Source organism: Cherax quadricarinatus, chromosome 43 (assembly GCF_038502225.1).
Source record: "Cherax quadricarinatus isolate ZL_2023a chromosome 43, ASM3850222v1, whole genome shotgun sequence".
Taxonomy (NCBI): Eukaryota; Metazoa; Arthropoda; class Malacostraca; order Decapoda; family Parastacidae; genus Cherax; species Cherax quadricarinatus.
This window is the reverse complement of record NC_091334.1, coordinates 24,588,173-24,610,372: the sequence shown is the minus strand read 5'-3', so window position 1 is coordinate 24,610,372 and position 22,200 is coordinate 24,588,173. Positions and strand designations below refer to the sequence as shown.

Below are 22,200 nucleotides of genomic sequence, written 5' to 3'. Positions count from 1 at the left end.
TCCTGGGTGTTAGTGGACTGGTGTGGGTCACATCCTGGGTGTTAGTGGACTGGTGTGGGTCCATCCTGGGGTTTAGTGGACTGGTGTGGGTCACATCCTGGGTGTTAGTGGACTGGTGCGGGTCACATCCTGGGTGTTAGTGGACTGGTGCGGGTCACATCCTGGGTGTTAGTGGACTGGTGTGGGTCACATCCTGGGTGTTAGTGGACTTGTGTGGGTCACATCCTGGGTGTTGGTGGACTGGTGTGGGTCCATCCTGGGGTTTAGTGGATCGGTGTGGGTCACATAATGAGACATAATGAGACTAGTCACGAGGGAGCATTCACCAAATTCAACTTCAATAACAAAAACATAAAGTGGGACCAAGTAAACCAAGTCCTAACTGATATAAGCTGGGAAGATATACTAAGCAACACAGACCCCAACTTATGCCTAGAACAGATTAACTTGGTGGCACTCGATGTATGCACAAGGCTTATTCCTCTAAGAAAAAGGAGGAGTAGATGTAAAATAGAAAGAGACAGACAGGCGCTCCCTTTACAGGCTACGGAAAAGAATAACAGAGCGGCTAAAAGAGGTCAATATATCTGAAATGCGTAGGGAGACACTGGTCAGAGAAATAGCAAGCATTGAACTTAAGCTAAAGGAATCTTATAGGAGTCAGAAATCGCGGGAAGAACTAAAAGCCATAAATGAAATCGAAAGAAACCCAAAGTATTTCTTCTCCTATGCCAAATCAAAGTCGAGAACAACGTCCAGTATTTGGCCCCTACTTAAACAAGATGGGTCCTACACAGATGACAGCAAGGAAATGAGTGAGCTACTCAAGTCCCAATATGACTCAGTTTTTAGCAAGCCGCTAACCAGACTGAGAGTTGAAGATCAAAATGAATATTTTATGAGAGAGCCACAGAATTTGGTTAACACAAGCCTATCCGATGTTATCCTGACGCCAAATGACTTTAAACAGGCGATAAATGACATGCCCATGCACTCTGCCCCAGGGCCAGACTCATGGAACTCCGTGTTTATCAAGAACTGCAAGAAGCCCCTATCACGAGCCTTTTCCATCCTATGGAGAGGGAGCATGGACACGGGGGTTGTCCCACAGTTACTAAAAGCAACAGACATAGCCCCACTCCACAAAGGGGGCAGTAAAGCAACAGCAAAGAACTACAGACCGATGGCACTAACATCCCATATCATAAAAATCTTTGAAAGGGTCCTAAGAAGCAAGATCACCACCCATCTAGAAACCCATCAGTTACACAACCCAGGGCAACATGGGTTTAGAACAGGTCGCTCCTGTCTGTCTCAACTATTGGATCACTACGACAAGGTCCTAAATGCACTAGAAGACAAAAAGAATGCAGATGTAATATATACAGACTTTGTAAAAGCCTTCGACAAGTGTGACCATGGCGTAATAGCGCACAAAATGCATGCTAAAGGAATAACAGGAAAAATCGGTCGATGGATCTATAATTTCCTCACTAACACAAGACAGAGAGTAGTCGTCAACAGAGTAAAGTCCGAGGCAGCTACGGTGAAAAGCTCTGTTCCACAAGGCACAGTACTCGCTCCCATCTTGTTCCTCATCCTCATATCCGACATAGACAAGGATGTCAGCCACAGCACCGTGTCTTCCTTTGCAGATGACACCCGAATCTGCATGACAGTGTCTTCCATTGCAGACACTGCAAGGCTCCAGGCGGACATCAACCAAATCTTTCAGTGGGCTGCAGAAAACAATATGAAGTTCAATGATGAGAAATTTCAATTACTCAGATATGGTAAACACGAGGAAATTAAATCTTCATCAGAGTACAAAACAAATTCTGGCCACAAAATAGAGCGGAACACCAACGTCAAAGACCTGGGAGTGATCATGTCGGAGGATCTCACCTTCAAGGACCATAACATTGTATCAATCGCATCTGCTAGAAAAATGACAGGATGGATAATGAGAACCTTCAAAACTAGGGAGGCCAAGCCCATGATGACACTCTTCAGGTCACTTGTTCTATCTAGGCTGGAATATTGCTGCACACTAACAGCACCTTTCAAGGCAGGTGAAATTGCTGACCTAGAAAATGTACAAAGAACCTTCACGGCGCGCGTAACGGAGATAAAACACCTCAATTACTGGGAGTGCTTGAGGTTCCTAAAACTGTATTCCCTGGAATGCAGGCGGGAGAGATACATGATTATATGCACCTGGAAAATCCTAGAGGAACTAGTATCGAACTTGCACACGAAAATCACTCACTACGAAAGCAAAAGACTTGGCAGACGATGCAACATCCCCCCAATGAAAAGCAGGGGTGTCACTAGCACGTTAAGAGACCATACAATAAGTGTCAGGGGCCCGAGACTGTTCAACTGCCTCCCAGCATACATAAGGGGGATTACCAACAGACCCCTGGCAGTCTTCAAGCTGGCACTGGACAAGCACCTAAAGTCGGTTCCTGACCAGCTGGGCTGTGGCTCGTACGTTGGTTTGCGTGCAGCCAGCAGCAACAGCCTGGTTGATCAGGCTCTGATCCACCAGGAGGCCTGGTCACAGACCGGGCCGCGGGGGCGTTGACCTCCGGAACTCTCCAGGTCTCCAGGTAAACATCCTGGGTGTTAGTGGACTGGTGCGGGTTACATCCTGGGTGTTAGTGGACTGGTGTGGGTCACATCCTGGGTGTTAGTGGACTGGTGTTTGTCACATCCTGGGTGTTAGTGGACTGGTGTGGGTCCATCCTGGGGTTTAGTGGACTGGTGTGGGTCACATCCTGGGTGTTAGTGGACTGGTGTGGGTCCATCCTGGGATTTAGTGGACTGGTGTGGGTCACATCCTGGGTGTTAGTGGACTTGTGTGGGTCCATCCTGGGGTTTAGTGGACTGGTGTGGGTCACATCCTGGGTGTTAGTGGACTGGTGCAGGTCACATCCTGGGTGTTAGTGGACTGGTGTGGGTCGCATCCTGGGTGTTAGTGGACTGGTGTGGGTCACATCCTGGGTGTTAATGGACTGGTGTGGGTCACATTCTGGGTGTTAGTGGACTGGTGTGAGTCACATCCTGGGTGTTAGTGGACTGGTGTGGGTCACATCCTGGGTGTTAATGGACTGGTGTGGGTCACATCCTGGGTGTTAGTGGACTGGTGTGGGTCACTTCCTGGGACAAAACTGACGTAATTTGCGGGAAATGCTCAGCATAACAAGCGACTTTCTATATAGTAGTATGTCATTGATGTCAGCTATGGTCTGTATACCTTGTACATGTACTTGTACACCTTGTACATGTACTTGTATACCTTGTACATGTATACATTGCAAATGTACTTGTATACCTTGTACATGTACTTGTATACCTTGTGCATGTACTTGTATACCTTGTACATGTACTTGCATACCTTGTATATGTACTTGTATACCTTGTACATGTACTTGTATACCTTGTACATGTACTTGTATACCTTGTACATGTACTTGTACACCTTGTACATGTACTTGTATACCTTGTACATGTACTTGTGTACCTTATACATGTATACCTTGTACATATACTTGTATACCTTGTACATGTACTTGTATACCTTGTACATGTACTTGTATACCTTGTATGTGTACTTGTATACCTTGTACATGTACTTGTATACCTTGTACATGTACTTGTATACCTTGTACATGTACTTGTATACCTTGTATGTGTACTTGTATACCTTGTACATGTACTTGTATACCTTGTACATGTACTTGTATACCTTGTACATGTACTTGTATACCTTGTACATGTACTTGTATACCTTGTACATGTACTAGTATACCTTGTACATGTACTGGTATACCTTGTACATGTACTGGTATACCTTGTACATGTACTTGTATACCTTGTACATGTACTGGTATACCTTGTACATGTACTTGTATACCTTTTACATGTACTTGTATACCTTTTACATGTACTTGTATACCTTGTACATGTACTTGTATACCTTGTACATGTACTTGTATACCTTGTACATGTACTTGTATACCTTGTACATGTACTGGTATACCTTGTACATGTACTGGTATACCTTGTACATGTACTTGTATACCTTGTACATGTACTTGTATACCTTGTACATGTACTTGTATACCTTGTACATGTACTTGTATACCTTGTACATGTACTTGTATACCTTGTACATGTACTGGTATACCTTGTACATGTACTTGTATACCTTGTACATGTACTGGTATACCTTGTACATGTACTGGTATACCTTGTACATGTACTTGTATACCTTGTACATGTACTTGTATACCTTGTACATGTACTTGTATACCTTGTACATGTACTTGTATACCTTGTACATGTACTTGTATACCTTGTACATGTACTGGTATACCTTGTACATGTACTTGTACCTTGTACATGTACTTGTATACCTTGTACATGTACTTGTATTCCTTGTACATGTACTTTTATACCTTTTACATGTACTGGTATACCTTGTACATGTACTTGTATACCTTGTACATGTACTTGTATACCTTGTACATGTACTTGTATACCTTGTACATGTACTTGTATACCTTGTACATGTACTTGTATACCTTGTACATGTACTTGTATACCTTGTACATGTACTTGTATACCTTGTACATGTACTTGTATACCTTGTACATGTACTGGTATACCTTGTACATGTACTTGTATACCTTGTACATGTACTTGTATACCTTGTACATGTACTTGTATACCTTGTACATGTACTTGTTTACCTTGTACATGTACTGGTATACCTTGTACATGTACTTGTACCTTGTACATGTACTTGTATACCTTGTACATGTACTTGTATTCCTTGTACATGTACTTGTATACCTTTTACATGTACTGGTATACCTTGTAAATGTACTTGTATACCTTGTACATGTACTTGTATACCTTGTACATGTACTTGTATACCTTGTACATGTCTCAGCAGTAGTAACCAGTTACCAGTAACCACTGTGCCAGTTGACTCACGACCAACCGTCTCTGCCTGAGTCACTGTATATTCATATTGTGCTGACCTGGCAGTATTCAAAGACCCTCTCACATATGGGTACTGTGGGCGGCCAGTCAGTCAGTTGTACGAGAGAGAGCAGAGAGACTAGGCTACGGCTGTAAGGGCGCTACTCACCTTGTCTGTAATTATACGTACTACCAGCCTACGTGAGTATTTCTTTACCTAATCCACGTGTCGAACTCCCACATGATAAATATGAACTGGCACAGTGGTTACTGGTAACTGGTTACTACTACTGAGACATGTACTTGTATACCTTGTACATGTACTTGTATACCTTGTACATGTACTTGTATACCTTGTACATGTACTTGTATACCTTGTACATGTACTGGTATACCTTGTACATGTACTTGTATACCTTGTACATGTACTGGTATACCTTGTACATGTACTTGTATACCTTGTACATGTACTTGTATACCTTGTACATGTACTTGTATACCTTGTACATGTACTTGTATACCTTGTACATGTACTTGTATACCTTGTACATGTACTGGTATACCTTGTACATGTACTTGTACCTTGTACATGTATACCTTGTACATGTACTTGTATTCCTTGTACATGTACTTGTATACCTTTTACATGTACTGGTATACCTTGTACATGTACTTGTATACCTTGTACATGTACTTGTATACCTTGTACATGTACTTGTATACCTTGTACATGTCTCAGCAGTAGTAACCAGTTACCAGTAACCACTGTGCCAGTTGACTCACGACCAACCGTCTCTGCCTGAGTCACTGTATATTCATATTTTGCTGACCTGGCAGTATTCAAAGACCCTCTCACATATGGGTACTGTGGGCGGCCAGTCAGTCAGTTGTACGAGAGAGAGCAGAGAGACTAGGCTACGGCTGTAAGGGCGCTACTCACCTTGTCTGTAATTATACGTACTACCAGCCTACGTGAGTATTTCTTTACCTAATCCACGTGTCGAACTCCCACATGATAAATATCAACTGGCACAGTGGTTACTGGTAACTGGTTACTACTACTGAGACATGTACTTGTATACCTTGTACATGTACTTGTATACCTTGTACATGTACTTGTATACCTTGTACATGTACTTGTATACCTTGTACAATCTCTTAGTAATTAAATAATCAACTACCTCATTTTGTGATTTTACTAGTAAGCATAAGTCACCTTATGTAATTTTCTTATTTACTATTGTTCACTTAAACATTAGCTGAATTGATACTTTCTCTGTCCATATTACTACCTCATATTTTTTTAAATACTATCAATTGATATTACTTACTAAAATTAATAGTTATCATTCTTACTATAATTTCAATTTACTCTTAACATTTTTGACATTTAATAACCATTACTTGTCTAATTACCTTTACCTGTTTTATACCACATTTACTATCTTAGAGTACTCTTAATTACCTTGTGCTGCCATATAACCTCTAGTATAACTACCAGTCCAATATTGAATGAAATAAACATTACTTTTTCACTTTTTTTGTAATCATTATTACTTACTAAAATTTTATTAAACACCATATTTACTACCAGTCAATTTTACTTTTGTACATTAAACATTATTTTATACTTCCCATAACATTTTGTTGCCAATTTTTCAAGTTTGTATATTCAACTCCAACCTTTATATTATCCTTTGTACCTGTGTACCTGTGTACCTGTGTACCTGGGTACCTGTCTACCATCTTACTATCATATTATAACCAAGACATTACCATTATTCATTGTTCTTACCTGTCCATTTAATTTTGTTTACCACTACTTGTTTTTATAGTCACTTTTTATTGTGTGTGCAATTAGTGTATATTCCAATTACTTTTTTGCAAGTACCAAAACTATCTTTTGCTAGCTAGTACCAACTACCTCATTTTTATTTTACTTTTTATTGTGCAATAAACTGCTCAACTTATTTAATATTACAAATCAGATCTTACTCCTAAACTAATATTATCTCATAGTGACTATCTGTCCATTTAACTTGTTTACCATTACTTAATTGTAGTCCCTTATATATTTTTTTGTCCTTTATTTTAGCTTTATATAACTACCTTAGATCATATATTCGCAATTGTTAAACTAATCAAGGTGCTATTCTCAGGTGCTAAAGTTAATAAGTTCACTATTTTGCCATTATACTCCAAAGCTCATTTATTTGATTACCACTTTATTGTTCACCACAACTTATATTAGTCCCTTTTATATTATAATTTTATATTATAATTCTAACTTTAAAGAATTACCTTTAAAGTACTACCTACTATCATATTCCCAAGCTCCATTATTTGATCGTCACTTTATTTGTTCACCACAAATTATTTTAGTCCCTTTTATATTGTCTTCCTTATTTTAGCTTTAAAAAACTACCTTAGCTCATTATTTTTTACATTTGTTAAATATTTCAGGTGCTATTTTTTTAGCTTTAGAATATTTACTTTATTTTTTACTTAATTCTAACTATAGATTCACTACAAATCTTATGATTACAAGCATTGATCCTGATACCAACCTCTTATTTAATGACTTAAATTATTCAAACAGTTACTGTAATTACTACACAGCAGAACAATCAAAGGCACTTCTCAGAGCCAACAACAACATAACTATCTTTAACTACAATATCAGATCTTTAAGCAAGCATTATGATGACCTCCTAGCATTACTAAATTCCTTGCATGCCAATATGTCCATCATTACACTAACTGAAACCTGGCTAAAGCCTGATACTACAGATGTCTATGCCATTCCTGGTTACACAGCCATACACAACTGTAGGCCAGACCAACAAGGGGGTGGCACAGCTATATACTACTCAGACCAACTAGAATGTATCACTAATACTTGCACAAGGGATGAACATGGGGAATATATAATAGCTAAATTCAAATCCAAATACCTACAAAAACCTCTCACAGTGATAAACATCTACAGAATTCCACAATCAAACATTAGCCAATTTAGTCAAAACCTAGGAAGTATGATAACTGATGCACGCATGAACAAAGATCACTTACTACTCTCAGGTGACTTCAATATAAATCTCCTACAAGACCAGGACCCACACGTTACTGAATTCACAAACACAATGAGTAACTGCATGTTGCTACCAACAGTAACAAAACCTACAAGAGTTACAGAGACTAGTGTTTCCCTACTTGACCACGTCTGGACCAACACCATATCCCCTTTAAAATCAGGCATAATTACAGATAATACCACAGACCACTACCCTACTTTCCTCATAACAACTCTTGGTAAAATACCCCAAGACACTACTAAAGTCACCTTCAGACTTCACAATGAGGCAGCCATTAATAACTTCACAACAGCAGTAACAAACATTGACTGGCACACTGAGCTAGAAATCTATACAGATATTGACGAATGTTTTAATAATTTTCTAAAAAAGACCCAATACCTTTATAACAAGCACTGCCCTAAAAAAACTAAACAGATGACAGCTAAGAGACTGAACAGTCCCTGGCTAACACCCAGCATTCTCAAATCCATAAATACAAAACACCGATATGAAAAACAGTACAGAATGGGTCACATAACCAGAGTCCAAACAAAACGTTACTCGTCAATCCTAACCAGCCTGATAAGAAGGGCAAAAAAATTGTATTATGAGAACAGATTATCCAACTTACGAGGTGATATAAAAAAGACCTGGAAGACCCTATCAGAAATTCTGGGAACAAAAAAGATATCACGACATAGCGAAATAAAATTAGCAAAATCAGATGAACCCCAACTCCCACCAACAGAAACAGCAAACAGACTCAATGATTTCTTCTCCACTATAGGTCAAAACCTTGCCAATAATATCCCAAGCTCAGATACCCCACCAAATGACTACCTCACTGGCAACTACCCGAACACACTGTTCCTAGCTCCGACTAACCCATATGAGGTCTCCCTTATTATCAACGCATTGAAAAACAAGGCAGGAGATTTAAATACCTTACCACCCTTTATATACAAAAAAGCGTCACAAGTACTATCACCAATCATTGCAACACTCTTTAACAAATCCATTGAATCCTCCACCTTCCCTACAGTTCTCAAAATAGCAAGGGTCACCCCGATCCATAAAGGAGGAGACCAAACAGAGTTGAATAATTATAGGCCAATATCCAATTTACACCCTCTCTCAAAAATCTTCGAAAAATTAATTCATAAACAAATCTACTCCTACCTCATCTCCCATAACATACTCAACCCCTGCCAATTTGGATTCAGGCCTAATAAAAATACTAATGATGCTATTATACACATGCTTGAACATATATACACTGCAATAGAGAAAAAAGAAGTCCCACTGGGGATCTTCATTGACTTACGTAAAGCTTTTGATACTGTTGACCATGACTTGCTCCACGTAAAATTGTCACACTATGGTATTAGAGGGCACTCCCTCAACTACCTCAAGTCTTACCTCAGCAACAGAAGCCAATATGTGTACGCAAATGGGGCAAGCTCTTCCGCACAACCAATTACAGTTGGTGTCCCACAGGGAAGTGTCCTTGGCCCTCTTCTCTTTCTCCTATACATAAATGACCTACCAAATGCTTCGCAATTACTCAAACCCACACTTTTTGCAGATGACACCACATACATCTTCTCTCACCCAAGCCCAGTCACGCTAGCCAATACTGTAAACACCGAATTACAGAAAATATCTACCTGGATGAGGACTAACAAACTTACACTAAACATTGACAAAACCTACTTCATTCAGTTTGGTAGCAGAGCTACAGATGTACCTCTTAACATAATGATAAACGGATCACCTATCACAAAGCTAACAGAGGGAAAATTCTTAGGAATCCACCTCGATAATAGACTCAAATTTCATACACATATACAACAAATTTCTAAGAAAATTTCCAAGACTGTAGGCATACTATCGAAGATACGGTACTATACTCCACAGTCAGCCCTCCTGGCCCTTTATCACTCTCTTATTTACCCCTATCTCACCTATGGAATTTGTGCATGGGGCTCAACAACAATTAACCATCTCAGACCACTAATTACCCAATAAAAGGCTGCAGTTAGAATGATAACAAATTCCCACTACAGGCAGCACACTCCACCAATATTCAAAACACTCAACCTACTCACCATACAAAACATCCATACTTATTATTGCACCTATTACATACATAGAACACTTAACTCTGATATTAACCCTCCCCTCAAACATCTCCTTGCCAACCTCAACAGAACACATGACCATAACACAAGGCACAGATCACTCTTTGATGTTCCTCGTGTCCATCTCACACTATGCAAAAACTCAATGCACATAAAAGGCCCTAAAATCTGGAATTCATTACCTGTAAATATAAAAGAAACACTACCTGTTTATAAATTCAAGTCTCTTCTCAAAGTTCACTTACTCACTCAAAACCAAATAAATACTGAATAACTGAACCTTATAAATTGTATATCCAAAATGTTACTCACAATTATATCACACAAATGTTAAATCTAACTTTGTTATTTTTTTTTTAAATACAGTACCTGAATGAACAACAATGCATGCAACCATATGACCTGTCTTTGTAATACTCACTTGTGCTTTATAGTTATCTGTTTACAATAATGTTTTATCACTGATTTCATCATTGCTTAGTTAATCTTAAGTTAATTTTAAGCCAGCCCGTAATGCTATGCATATAAGTGGCTTTGGCATGCTGCTCTTACCTGTATTTTTTGGTACCTCTGTATGTATGCTAAAATTTATAAATAAATAAATAAATAAGTAGTAAATAAAGATATTATTATTTAAAATACGTAAGAAATAAATAAACTACAATCATCAAATACAGTGGAACCCCGCATAACGATTACCTCCGAATGCGACCAATTATGTAAGTGTATTTATGTAAGTGCGTTTGTACGTGTATGTTTGGGGGTCTGAAATGGACTAATCTACTTCACAATATTTCTTATGGGAAAAAATTCAGTCAATACTGGCACCTGAACATACTTCTGGAGGGAAAAAATATCGTTAACCGGGGGTCCACTGTATATTAAGAATAAAAACAGTTTTTTTCTAATGTTGAGTGTAGACAATGTTGAGTGTAGACAATGTTGAGTGTAGACAGTGTTGAGTGTAGACAATGTTGAGTGTAGACAATGTTGAGTGTAGACAATTCTGAGTGTAGACAGTGTTGAGTGTAGACAATGTTGAGTGTAGACAATGTTGAGTGTAGATAGTGTTGAGTGTAGACAATGTTGAGTGTAGATAATGTTGAGTGTAGACAGTGTTGAGTGTAGACAATGTTGAGTGTAGATAATGTTGAGTGTAGACAATGTTGAGTGTAGATAATGTTGAGTGTAGACAGTGTTGAGTGTAGACAATGTTGAGTGTAGACAATGTTGAGTGTAGATAGTGTTGAGTGTAGATAGTGTTGAGTGTAGACAATTCTGAGTGTAGACAGTGTTGAGTGTAGACAATGTTGAGTGTAGACAATGTTGAGTGTAGACAATTCTGAGTGTAGACAATGTTGAGTTTAGACAGTGTTGAGTGTAGACAGTGTTGAGTGTAGACAATGTAGAGTGTAGACAATGTTGAGTGTAGACAATGTTGAGTGTAGACAATGTTGAGTGTAGACATTGTTAAGTGTAGACAATGTTGAGTGTAGACAATGTTGAGTGTAGACAGTGTTGAGTGTAGACAGTGTTGAGTGTAGACAATGTTGAGTGTAGACAATGTTGAGTGTAGACAGTGTTGAGTGTAGACAACCTTTCTTCACACATTGTGGACCCTAATTCATATTTGATTCTTTTGAGGCTTGAAAAAGACCTCTCCTGAGCAGTTAGTGAACAAAAAGACCTCTCCCGAGCAGTTAGTGAAGAAAAAGACCTCTCCCGAGCAGTTAGTGAACAAAAAGACCTCTCCCGAGCAGTTAGTGAACAAAAAGACCTCTCCCGAGCAGTTAGTGAAGAAAAAGACCTCTCCCGAGCAGTTAGTGAACAAAAAGACCTCTCCCGAGCAGTTAGTGAACAAAAAGACCTCTCCCGAGCAGTTAGTGAACAAAAAGACCTCTCCCGAGCAGTTAGTGAACAAAAAGACCTCTCCCGAGCAGTTAGTGAACAAAAAGACCTCTCCCAAGCAGTTAGTGAACAAAAAAAACCTCTCCCGAGCAGTTAGTGAACAAAAAAGACCTCTCCCAAGCAGTTAGTGAACAAAAAGACCTCTCCCGAGCAGTTAGTGAACAAAAAGACCTCTCCTGAGCAGTTAGTGACCATTAAGCTAAGAAATATCCACAAGATTCCTTCCACATTATGGGAGGCCATCTGAATCTTCTGTAGGTCTATGAGACAGTGACTGCTCTTCTGTAGGCCCATGAGACAGTGACTGCTCTTCTGTAGGCCTATGAGACAGTGACTGCTCTTCTGTAGGCCTATGAGACAGTGACTGCTCTTCTGTAGGCCTATGAGACAGTGCTCTTCTGTAGGCCTATGAGACAGTGACTGCTCTTCTGTAGGCCTATGAGACAGTGACTGCTCTTCTGTAGGCCTGTGAGACAGTGACTGCGCTTCTGTAGGCCTATGAGACAGCGACTGCTCTTCTGTAGGCCTATGAGACAGTGACTGCTCTTCTGTAGGCCTATGAGACAGTGACTGCTCTTCTGTAGGCCTATGAGACAGTGACTGCTCTTCTGTAGTCCTATGGCTTTGTCTCATGCATAAGTGAAAGTTCAAAAGCTCATCAGCACATCTCAGGTGAACATCTGGGTATTATGCTGCCATCAACAGGTACACAGGTACAGGTAAACCTGTACACACACACAGGAATACAGGTACACAGGTACAGGTATACCTGTACACACACACACAGGAATACAGTGGACCCCTGCATAACGATCACCTCCGAATGCGACCAATTATGTAAGTGTATTTATGTAAGTGCGTTTGTACGTGTATGTTTGGGGGTCTGAAATGGACTAATCTACTTCACAATATTCCTTATGGGAACAAATTCGGTCAGTACTGGCACCTGAACATACTTCTGGAGTGAAGAAAATATCGTTAACCGGGGCTCCACTGTACAGGTACACAGGTACAGGAATACAGATACACAGGTACAGGTATACCTGTACACACACACACAGGAATACAGGTACAAGAATACAGGTACAGGTACACAGGTACAGGAATACAGGTACAGGTTGACAGGTATAGGTTGACAGGTATAAGGTACACAGGTACAGGAATACAGGTACAGGTTGACAGGTATACAGATACAGGTACAGGTATACAGGTACACAAGTACAGGTACATGTATACAGGTACACAGGTACATGTATACAGGTACACATGTACAGATACACATATACACAGGTGCAGGTATACAGGAACAGGTATACAGGTACACACATACAGGCACACACAAGTACAGATACACAAGTACAGGTACAGGTACACTAATATGGGTATATAGGTACAGGTACACTAATATGGGTATATAGGTACAGGTATACAGGTACACAATAACTCTTCTTAAATTGGTTTTAGTCTGAGGAATAATGGGTTTTATCCTAAGTTAGGTCTTGAAGAGAGTTGATGTAAGGCATCGGGACCAGGTGAACTTTCATCAGGACCAGGTGAACTTTCATCAGGACCAGGTGAACTTTCATCAGGACCAGGTGAACTTTCATCAGGACCAGGTGAACTTTCATCAGGACCATGTGAACTTTCATCAGGACCAGGTGAACTTTCATCAGGACCAGGTGAACTTTCATCAGGACCAGGTGAACTTTCATCAGGACCAGGTGAACTTTCATCAGGACCAGGTGAACTTTCATCAGGACCAGGTGAACTTTCATCAGGACCAGGTGAACTTTCATCAGGACCAGGTGCACTTCCATTACTTCCTTGATGTTCCCTTGTGACAGTTCTGTAGTTAACATTTCCTTGGTGACAGTTCTGTAGTTAACATTTCCTTGGTGACAGTTCTGTAGTTAACATTTCCTTGGTGACAGTTCTGTAGTTAACATTTCCTTGCTGTTTCCTTGTGACAGTTCTGTAGTTAACATTTCCTTGCTGTTTCCTTGTGACAGTTCTGTAGTTAACATTTAACAAGGTGACATTTTGTTTGTTACTCTAGCTGATCAACATCTCTAATTTTGCTTAAAAAATCTTAAAGTGAAGTGTACAAACATGCATAACAGTTCTGATTTCTGAATGTCTTTGCTGACCTTGTGAAAATGACCCAGCACATGGCTGATACCAGGCTTGAAGCCTGGTATCAGCCTTCTCATTAACTTCAGAGTACAAATGACTCAGGTCCTCAGTCAACTTATCTCTCTCACTGCCTTGTGACAGCATGTGTAAGAAAGGCCTATAAGTGTCGAAAATATTCTACACCTTGGCTGTGGCAATTAATTTCGCACTAGTTCTCATATGAATAAACTTTTTCCATATGGTACAGTCTCCTGAAATTATTTCCTGATAATCAAACCATACTATTGTGTATACATAGTGTATAGTGTATACTACAGTGGCTCCCTAGTATATAGATGATAAAGGCTAAAGTGTCATTTGAAAACAGGTGAATTTGTAAATGAAGTGATAAGCCTATAGAGGCAGGTGCCAGAAGTCGCCAGAATCTTAACACAGTGGTCAGCTGTTTTAATAATCTTCCTGGCCTGCTAGTGTACTTGCATATAATCTAGTGATACCAGTGAATAGCAGAATACAGTGTTGTAGTAGCAACTAACCAGTATTATAATGGTACTTAGTGGAGTGGAGTGACTTTCATTAGTTTCCTTTTTCTTGAAATACCAGACGTATACTGTGAATTTCATATAACCTGTAGTTACAAGCGGTCACAATATACACAACAAGAAGCAATTATTACTACAGAAAAAGCGTCCTTCCTCCAAAATTTCCACCAGTCAACTATAGTGATAATATAGCATTTATTGTGGTGGAGACGGGGAAAAAAAAAAAAAAACTAGAAAAGCTAGATACAGCGATTGATAAACAAGGGTTGAGGCTCGACCGTTCGTCACTGTAGGAGCTACCAGAAATCACCGGCTCTTCAACACGCAAGTTATACTTTTGTATCAATCAAATCACATATTACTCGGGTAGATAATTTCAAGTAGATCCTTCATGTGTTAGCCCAAATCACCGACTAGTATGTTTTAAATAAGTGACCCACTGATCAGATCAGATCGACTGGTCCGAACCCTGACTGGTCCGAACCCTTGATGGTCCGAACCCTTGACTGGTTTCAAACGGTTTCGTTGGACAATAAAGCAGACTGTAAATGGATGGGGTTGTAGACGCCCTTATCAAACACAAACAATAAATATAAATCAGGAACGTACATGGTAAGCTGTCCAATTAGTTAGAAATAGAAATACAAATAGCTAGAGCTTCATTTAAGGAGGTTATTAATAGAGTATTCAAGAGGTTGCTAGTAGAATTACAGTAAATCAACCACTCAAATCATTATGAAGCTCTGTATAGTCTGCAGTCAATCAAACAAATGGGCTTCCACATGGATAAATTGTCATTTTTGTGGAAATTGGTGTCACGCCCCTTGTGCAGATATCCAAGAACTAGCTACAAGCAGTATAGAAACAGGGAAGTGTTTTTGGGTATGCCCAAATGAGGAAAATCTGTGGACTAAAATCACAAAGGTATTAAAAGAGGATAACATCAAAGCTGCTTTCATAGAAAACCTGGAAGCTTTCTACAACAGATGGGAACATAAAAGTCTGGGCTGAATGGTACTGCCCTTGATACTGGCCATGTAGTCAGAAACTGTAAGGCTGGAGGTGATGTCCTAGTAGTCAGTAAATGTGGGACTGATAGTGCTGTCCTGGGAGACAGTAATGGTGAAGCCAGAGGTGCTGTCCTGGGAGACAGTAATGGTGAAGCTGGAGGTGCTGTCCTGGGAGACAGTAATGGTGAAGTTGGAGGTGCTGTCCTGGGAGACAGTAATGGTGAAGCTGGAGGTGCTGTCCTGGGAGACAGTAATGGTGAAGTTGGAGGTGCTGTTCTGGGAGACAGTAATGGTGAAGCTGGAGGTGCTGTCCTGGGAGACAGTAATGGTGAAGCTGGAGGTGCTGTCCTGGGAGACAGTAATGGTGAAGCTGGAGGTGCTGTCCTGGGAGACAGTAATGGTGAAGTTGGAGGTGCTGTTCTGGGAGACAGTAATGGTGAAGCTGGAGGTGCTGTCCTGGGAGACAGTAATGGTGAAGCTGGAGGTGCTGTCCTGGGAGACATAATGGTGAAGCTGGAGGTGCTGTCCTGGGAGACAGTAATGGTGAAGTTGGAGATTTTGTCCAGGTAGTCGGGAATTATACGCAGGAAGGAATACTTATAAATGACCTCATAGGGGACAGGAGCCGTAGTGGGGAAACAAGTGTAGTCAAAGATAAGATAAAACCAATATTGCAAACTAGAAATACCACAGGAAATAGCAAACAAGAGGACTCCACTAGCCATAGTGAGGATATATTACCAAAAACAACTGGTGGGAGCTCCATTGTTGGTGCTAGGGAGGATAGGAATAAGACAGGGAAACATGCACTAACAGGGAATACAGTCACAGAAACCCAAGGCAAACGGAAACCAAGCCTGTGCACATACTATGCACTTGGTATCTGCAGACATGGGAAATCTGGAAAAACAGACGGGACGTGCAACTATGGCCACCCTAGAAAATGCCATGCCCATATGACAACAGGAAAATGCAAACTCCCTTCCTGTAAGCTTTTTCACCCTGAAATGTGTACCTCTTCAGTACAGGAAAGACTGTGCTATAACCTAAATTGCCAGGCATACCATCTAAAGGGTACAAAAAGATACAAAACATCCAGGCCATGGGAAAACCTGGGTAGCCACAGCCACTCAAGAGGGAGAGGTTTTTTAGTGCCAGGAAGGAAAAAAAACTGGCAGGAAATGGCAGAAATTGTACACCAAATCCAGTCATTCCTGGACTGGAACCACAGTCGATGGCCTCCACTCCAAACCAACAGATAAAGATATTAATGCCGGAAAAAAAATCCCCCCCCAGTACCAACAATACCACCAGTCCGATGACATTCTTCTTTGCAAATACAGTGGACCCCCGCATAACGATTACCTCCAAATGCGACCAATTATGTAAGTGTATTTATGTAAGTGCGTTTGTACGTGTATGTTTCGGGGTCTGAAATGGACTAATCTACTCCACAATATTCCTTATGGGAACAAATTCGGTCAGTACTGGCACCTGAACATACTTCTGGAGTGAAAAAATATCGTTAACCGGGGGTCCACTGTATACAGAGTCTAAAGCCAGCAACAAACAACAAAATGCCTTTCATCCGTGGACTGCTTGCAGAGGCAAAGGCAATGTTTGCGGCTTTCACTGAGACCCACATAAAGGATCACTTGGACAACGAAGTATGGATCCCAGGTTACAACCTATACAGATGTGACAGAGTAAACAGGCAAAAGGGGGGGGGGGTTGGCCTGTACATTGCAGAGTCACTTGTTTGCACAGAACTGCTAAATGCCTCAAATGATGTAGTGGAAGTTTTAGCAGTAAAGGTCGAGAACCAAAACCTAGTCATTGTGGTAGTCTACAAGCCTCCGGATGCAACATCCCAGCAATTCCAGGAACAGCTGTTAAAAATTGACCACTGTCTGGAAAATCTTCCAGCTCCTGCACCCAACATCTTGCTCCTGGGGGATTTCAACTTAAGGCACCTAAAATGGAGGAATATAGCAAATAATATTGTTGCAGTAATAACACCAGGAGGCAGCTCTGACGAAAACTCACACTCACACGAGCTTTTAAATCTCTGCACAAAATTCAATTTAAACCAGCAAATAATAGAGCCTACTAGACTGGAGAATACACTAGACCTCATCTTCACTAACAATGATGATCTGATAAGAAATGTGACCATATCAAAAACAATATACTCAGATCACAACATAATAGAGGTTCAGACATGTATGCGTGGAGCCCCAGACCGACATAATGAGACTAGTCACGAGGGAGCATTCACCAAATTCAACTTCAATAACAAAAAACATAAAGTGGGACCAAGTAAACCAAGTCCTAACCGATATAAGCTGGGAAGATATACTAAGCAACACAGACCCCAACGTATGCCTAGAACAGATTAACTTGGTGGCACTCGATGTATGCACAAGGCTTATTCCTCTAAGAAAAAGGAGGAGTAGATGTAAAATAGAAAGAGACAGGCGCTCCCTTTACAGGCGACAGAAAAGAATAGCAGAGTGGCTAAAAGAGGTCAATATATCTGAAATGCGTAGGGAGACACTGGTCAGAGAAATAGCAAGCATCGAACTCAAACTAAAGGAATCTTATAGGAGTCAGGAATCGCGGGAAGAACTAAAAGCCATAAATGAAATTGAAAGAAACCCAAAGTATTTCTTCTCCTATGCCAAATCAAAGTCGAGAACAACATCCAGTATTGGGCCCCTACTTAAACAAGATGGGTCCTACACAGATGACAGCAAGGAAATGAGTGAGCTTCTCAAGTCCCAATATGACTCAGTTTTTAGCAAGCCACTAACCAGACTGAGAGTCGAAGATCAAAACGAATTTTTTATGAGAGAGCCACAAAGTTTGGTTAACACAAGCCTATCCGATGTTATCCTGACGCCAAATGACTTCGAACAGGCGATAAATGACATGCCCATGCACTCTGCCCCAGGGCCAGACTCATGGAACTCCGTGTTCATCAAGAACTGCAAGAAGCCCCTATCACGAGCCTTTTCCATCCTATGGAGAGGGAGCATGGACACGGGGGTCGTCCCACAGTTACTAAAAACAACAGACATAGCCCCACTCCACAAAGGGGGCAGTAAAGCAACAGCAAAGAACTACAGACCGATAGCACTAACATCCCATATCATAAAAATCTTTGAAAGGGTCCTAAGAAGCAAGATCACCACACATCTAGAAACCCATCAGTTACACAACCCAGGGCAACATGGGTTTAGAACTGGTCGCTCCTGTCTGTCTCAACTATTGGATCACTACGACAAGGTCCTAAATGCACTAGAAGATAAAAAGAATGCAGATGTAATATATATAAGACTTTGCAAAAGCCTTCGACAAGTGTGACCATGGCGTAATAGCGCACAAAATGTGTGCTAAAGGGATAACAGGAAAAGTCGGTCGATGGATCTATAATTTCCTCACTAACAGAACACAGAGAGTAGTCGTCAACAGAGTAAAGTCCGAGGCACCTACGGTGAAAAGCTCTGTTCCACAAGGCACAGTACTCGCTCCCATCTTGTTCCTCATCCTCATATCCGACATAGACAAGGATGTCAGCCACAGCACCGTGTCTTCCTTTGCAGATGACACCCGAATCTGCATGACAGTGTCTTCCATTGCAGACACTGCAAGGCTCCAGGCGGACATCAACCAAATCTTTCAGTGGGCTGCAGAAAACAATATGAAGTTCAATGATGAGAAATTTCAATTACTTAGATATGGTAAACACGAGGAAATTAAATCTTCATCAGAGTACAAAACAAATTCTGGCCACAAAATAGAGCGAAACACCAACGTCAAAGACCTGGGAGTGATCATGTCGGAGGATCTCACCTTCAAGGACCATAACATTGTATCAATCGCATCTGCTAGAAAAATGACAGGATGGATAATGAGAACCTTCAAAACTAGGGAGGCCAAGCCCATGATGACACTCTTCAGGTCACTTGTTCTATCTAGGCTGGAACATTGCTGCACACTAACAGCACCTTTCAAGGCAGGTGAAATTGCTGACCTAGAAAATGTACAGAGAACCTTCACAGCGCACATAATGGAGATAAAACACCTCAATTACTGGGAGCGCTTGAGGTTCCTGAACCTGTATTCCCTGGAACGCAGGCGGGAGAGATACATTATTATATACACCTGGAAAATCCTAGAGGGACTAGTACCGAACTTGCACACGAAAATCACTCACTACGAAAGCAAAAGACTTGGCAGACGATGCAACATCCCCCCAATGAAAAGTAGAGGTGTCACTAGCACGTTAAGAGACCATACAATAAGTGTCAGGGGCCCGAGACTGTTCAACTGCCTCCCAGCACACATAAGGGGGATTACCAACAGACCCCTGGCAGTCTTCAAGCTGGCACTGGACAAGCACCTAAAGTCGGTTCCTGACCAGCCGGGCTGTGGCTCGTATGTTGGTTTGCGTGCAGCCAGCAGCAACAGCCTGGTTGATCAGGCTCTGATCCACCAGGAGGCCTGGTCACAGACCGGGCCCTGGGGGCGTTGACCCCCGGAACTCTCTCCAGGTAAACTCCAGGTAATACCACAGGCTGGGATAGAACTCGTGATCAGAGAGTCATAAAACTCCAGACTGACACGTTAGCCACTGGACCAGCTGGCTACAATATGATTCATCCAACTAGGCATAGTTAAACACCATAGGAAGGTTAGCATAGGCACCACTGTGATCACAAATTTAAGTTTTTTTTTTGCAGATGAATTTCCCACCAGCATGGCCATGACAAACTTTAACTTAAGTTCCCTATAAGCCGTCATCATGACTCACAAAATAATGATGACACGATTGCAAACAAACCATACCATGGGTGGGGATAGAACCCGCATCGTCGGTCTGGAGTTTTATGACTCTCTGATCGCTGGTTGTATCCCCGCCCATTGTATAGTTTGTTTGCAATCGTGTCATTACGATTTTGTGAGTCATTTCCTGATAATCACTGATGTGAGACAATTTTTTGCTGTTGTGTTCCACTTGTGTAACAACCTTGAATGTGAGTAATTGCATGAATTGTAACATGGTGTGTGTTGCAGGGCTGGGTGAAGGGCTTGCGGCGACAGAAGGAACGAACCTTTATCGATGTTGATGATGGTTCCTGCATCTACAAACTTCAGGTTGGTTCATCAACCCCTCATACTGGCACAGTATTGTATTCTAGTGTAAGATGGCAACTGTCACATCTCTTATAAAGTGCCACTATATACTGTCAGTTCTTTTATAAAGTTCCACTATATACGGTCAGACTATACCACAGGTGCATCATTATGATTTTGTGAGCTATATACACTCCGTAAGGTTTATTGAGTTTAGAACAATATACTTGGTTTAGAACAATATCTGGTTTAGTTAGAACAATATCTCTGGTTTAGAACAATATCTTTGGTTTAGTTAGAACAATATCTTTGGTTTAGTTAGAACAATATCTCTGGTTTAGTTAGAACAATATCTCTGGTTTAGAACAATATCTTTGGTTTAGTTAGAACAATATCTTTGGTTTAGTTAGAACAATATCTCTGGTTTAGTTAGAACAATATCTCTGGTTTAGTTAGAACAATATCTCTGGTTTAGTTAGAACAATATCTCTGGTTTAGTTAGAACAATATCTCTGGTTTAGAACAATATCTTTGGTATAGTTAGAATAATATCTTTGGTTTAGTTAGAACAATATCTCTGGTTTAGTTAGAACAATATCTCTCGTTGTAGTGCTCATGACAGGTGAGCACTACAACTCACAAGCCAGAGTCTGGTAGAACTAACCTGCCATGAGCTTCAAGTACCACCCAGTGTCTGGTAGAACTAACCTGCCATGAGCTTCAAGTACCACCCAGTGTCTGGTAGAACTAACCTGCCATGGGCTTCAAGTACCACCCAGTGTCTGGTAGAACTAACCTGCCATGAGCTTCAAGTACCACCCAGTGTCTGGTAGAACTAACCTGCCATGAGCTTCAAGTACCACCCAGTGTCTGGTAGAACTAACCTGCCATGAGCTTCAAGTACCACCCAGTGTCTGGTAGAACTAACCTGCCATGAGCTTCAAGTACCACCCAGTGTCTGGTAGAACTAACCTGCCATAGGCTTCAAGTACCACCCAGTGTCTGGTAGAACTAACCTGCCATGAGCTTCAAGTACCACCCAGTGTCTGGTAGAACTAACCTGCCATAGGCTTCAAGTACCACCCAGTGTCTGGTAGAACTAACCTGCCATAGGCTTCAAGTACCACCCAGTGTCTGGTAGAACTAACCTGCCATGAGCTTCAAGTACCACCCAGTGTCTGGTAGAACTAACCTGCCATAGGCTTCAAGTACCACCCAGTGTCTGGTAGAACTAACCTGCCATAGGCTTCAAGTACCA

General features: G+C 41.0%; 1 protein-coding gene across 2 annotated transcripts in view; it reads left to right on the top strand.

Annotated features, from left to right (window-relative positions):
- AsnRS-m (asparagine--tRNA ligase, mitochondrial) overlaps positions 1-22,200 on the top strand; it is an 83,798-nt gene that overhangs the window by 18,809 nt on the left and 42,789 nt on the right. For both annotated transcript variants that reach the window (XM_070093740.1, XM_070093739.1), the window contains exon 3: positions 20,883-20,963. In XM_070093740.1, coding sequence (XP_069949841.1) covers positions 20,883-20,963 — 81 coding nt within the window. The remainder of the gene's footprint in view (positions 1-20,882; positions 20,964-22,200) is intronic.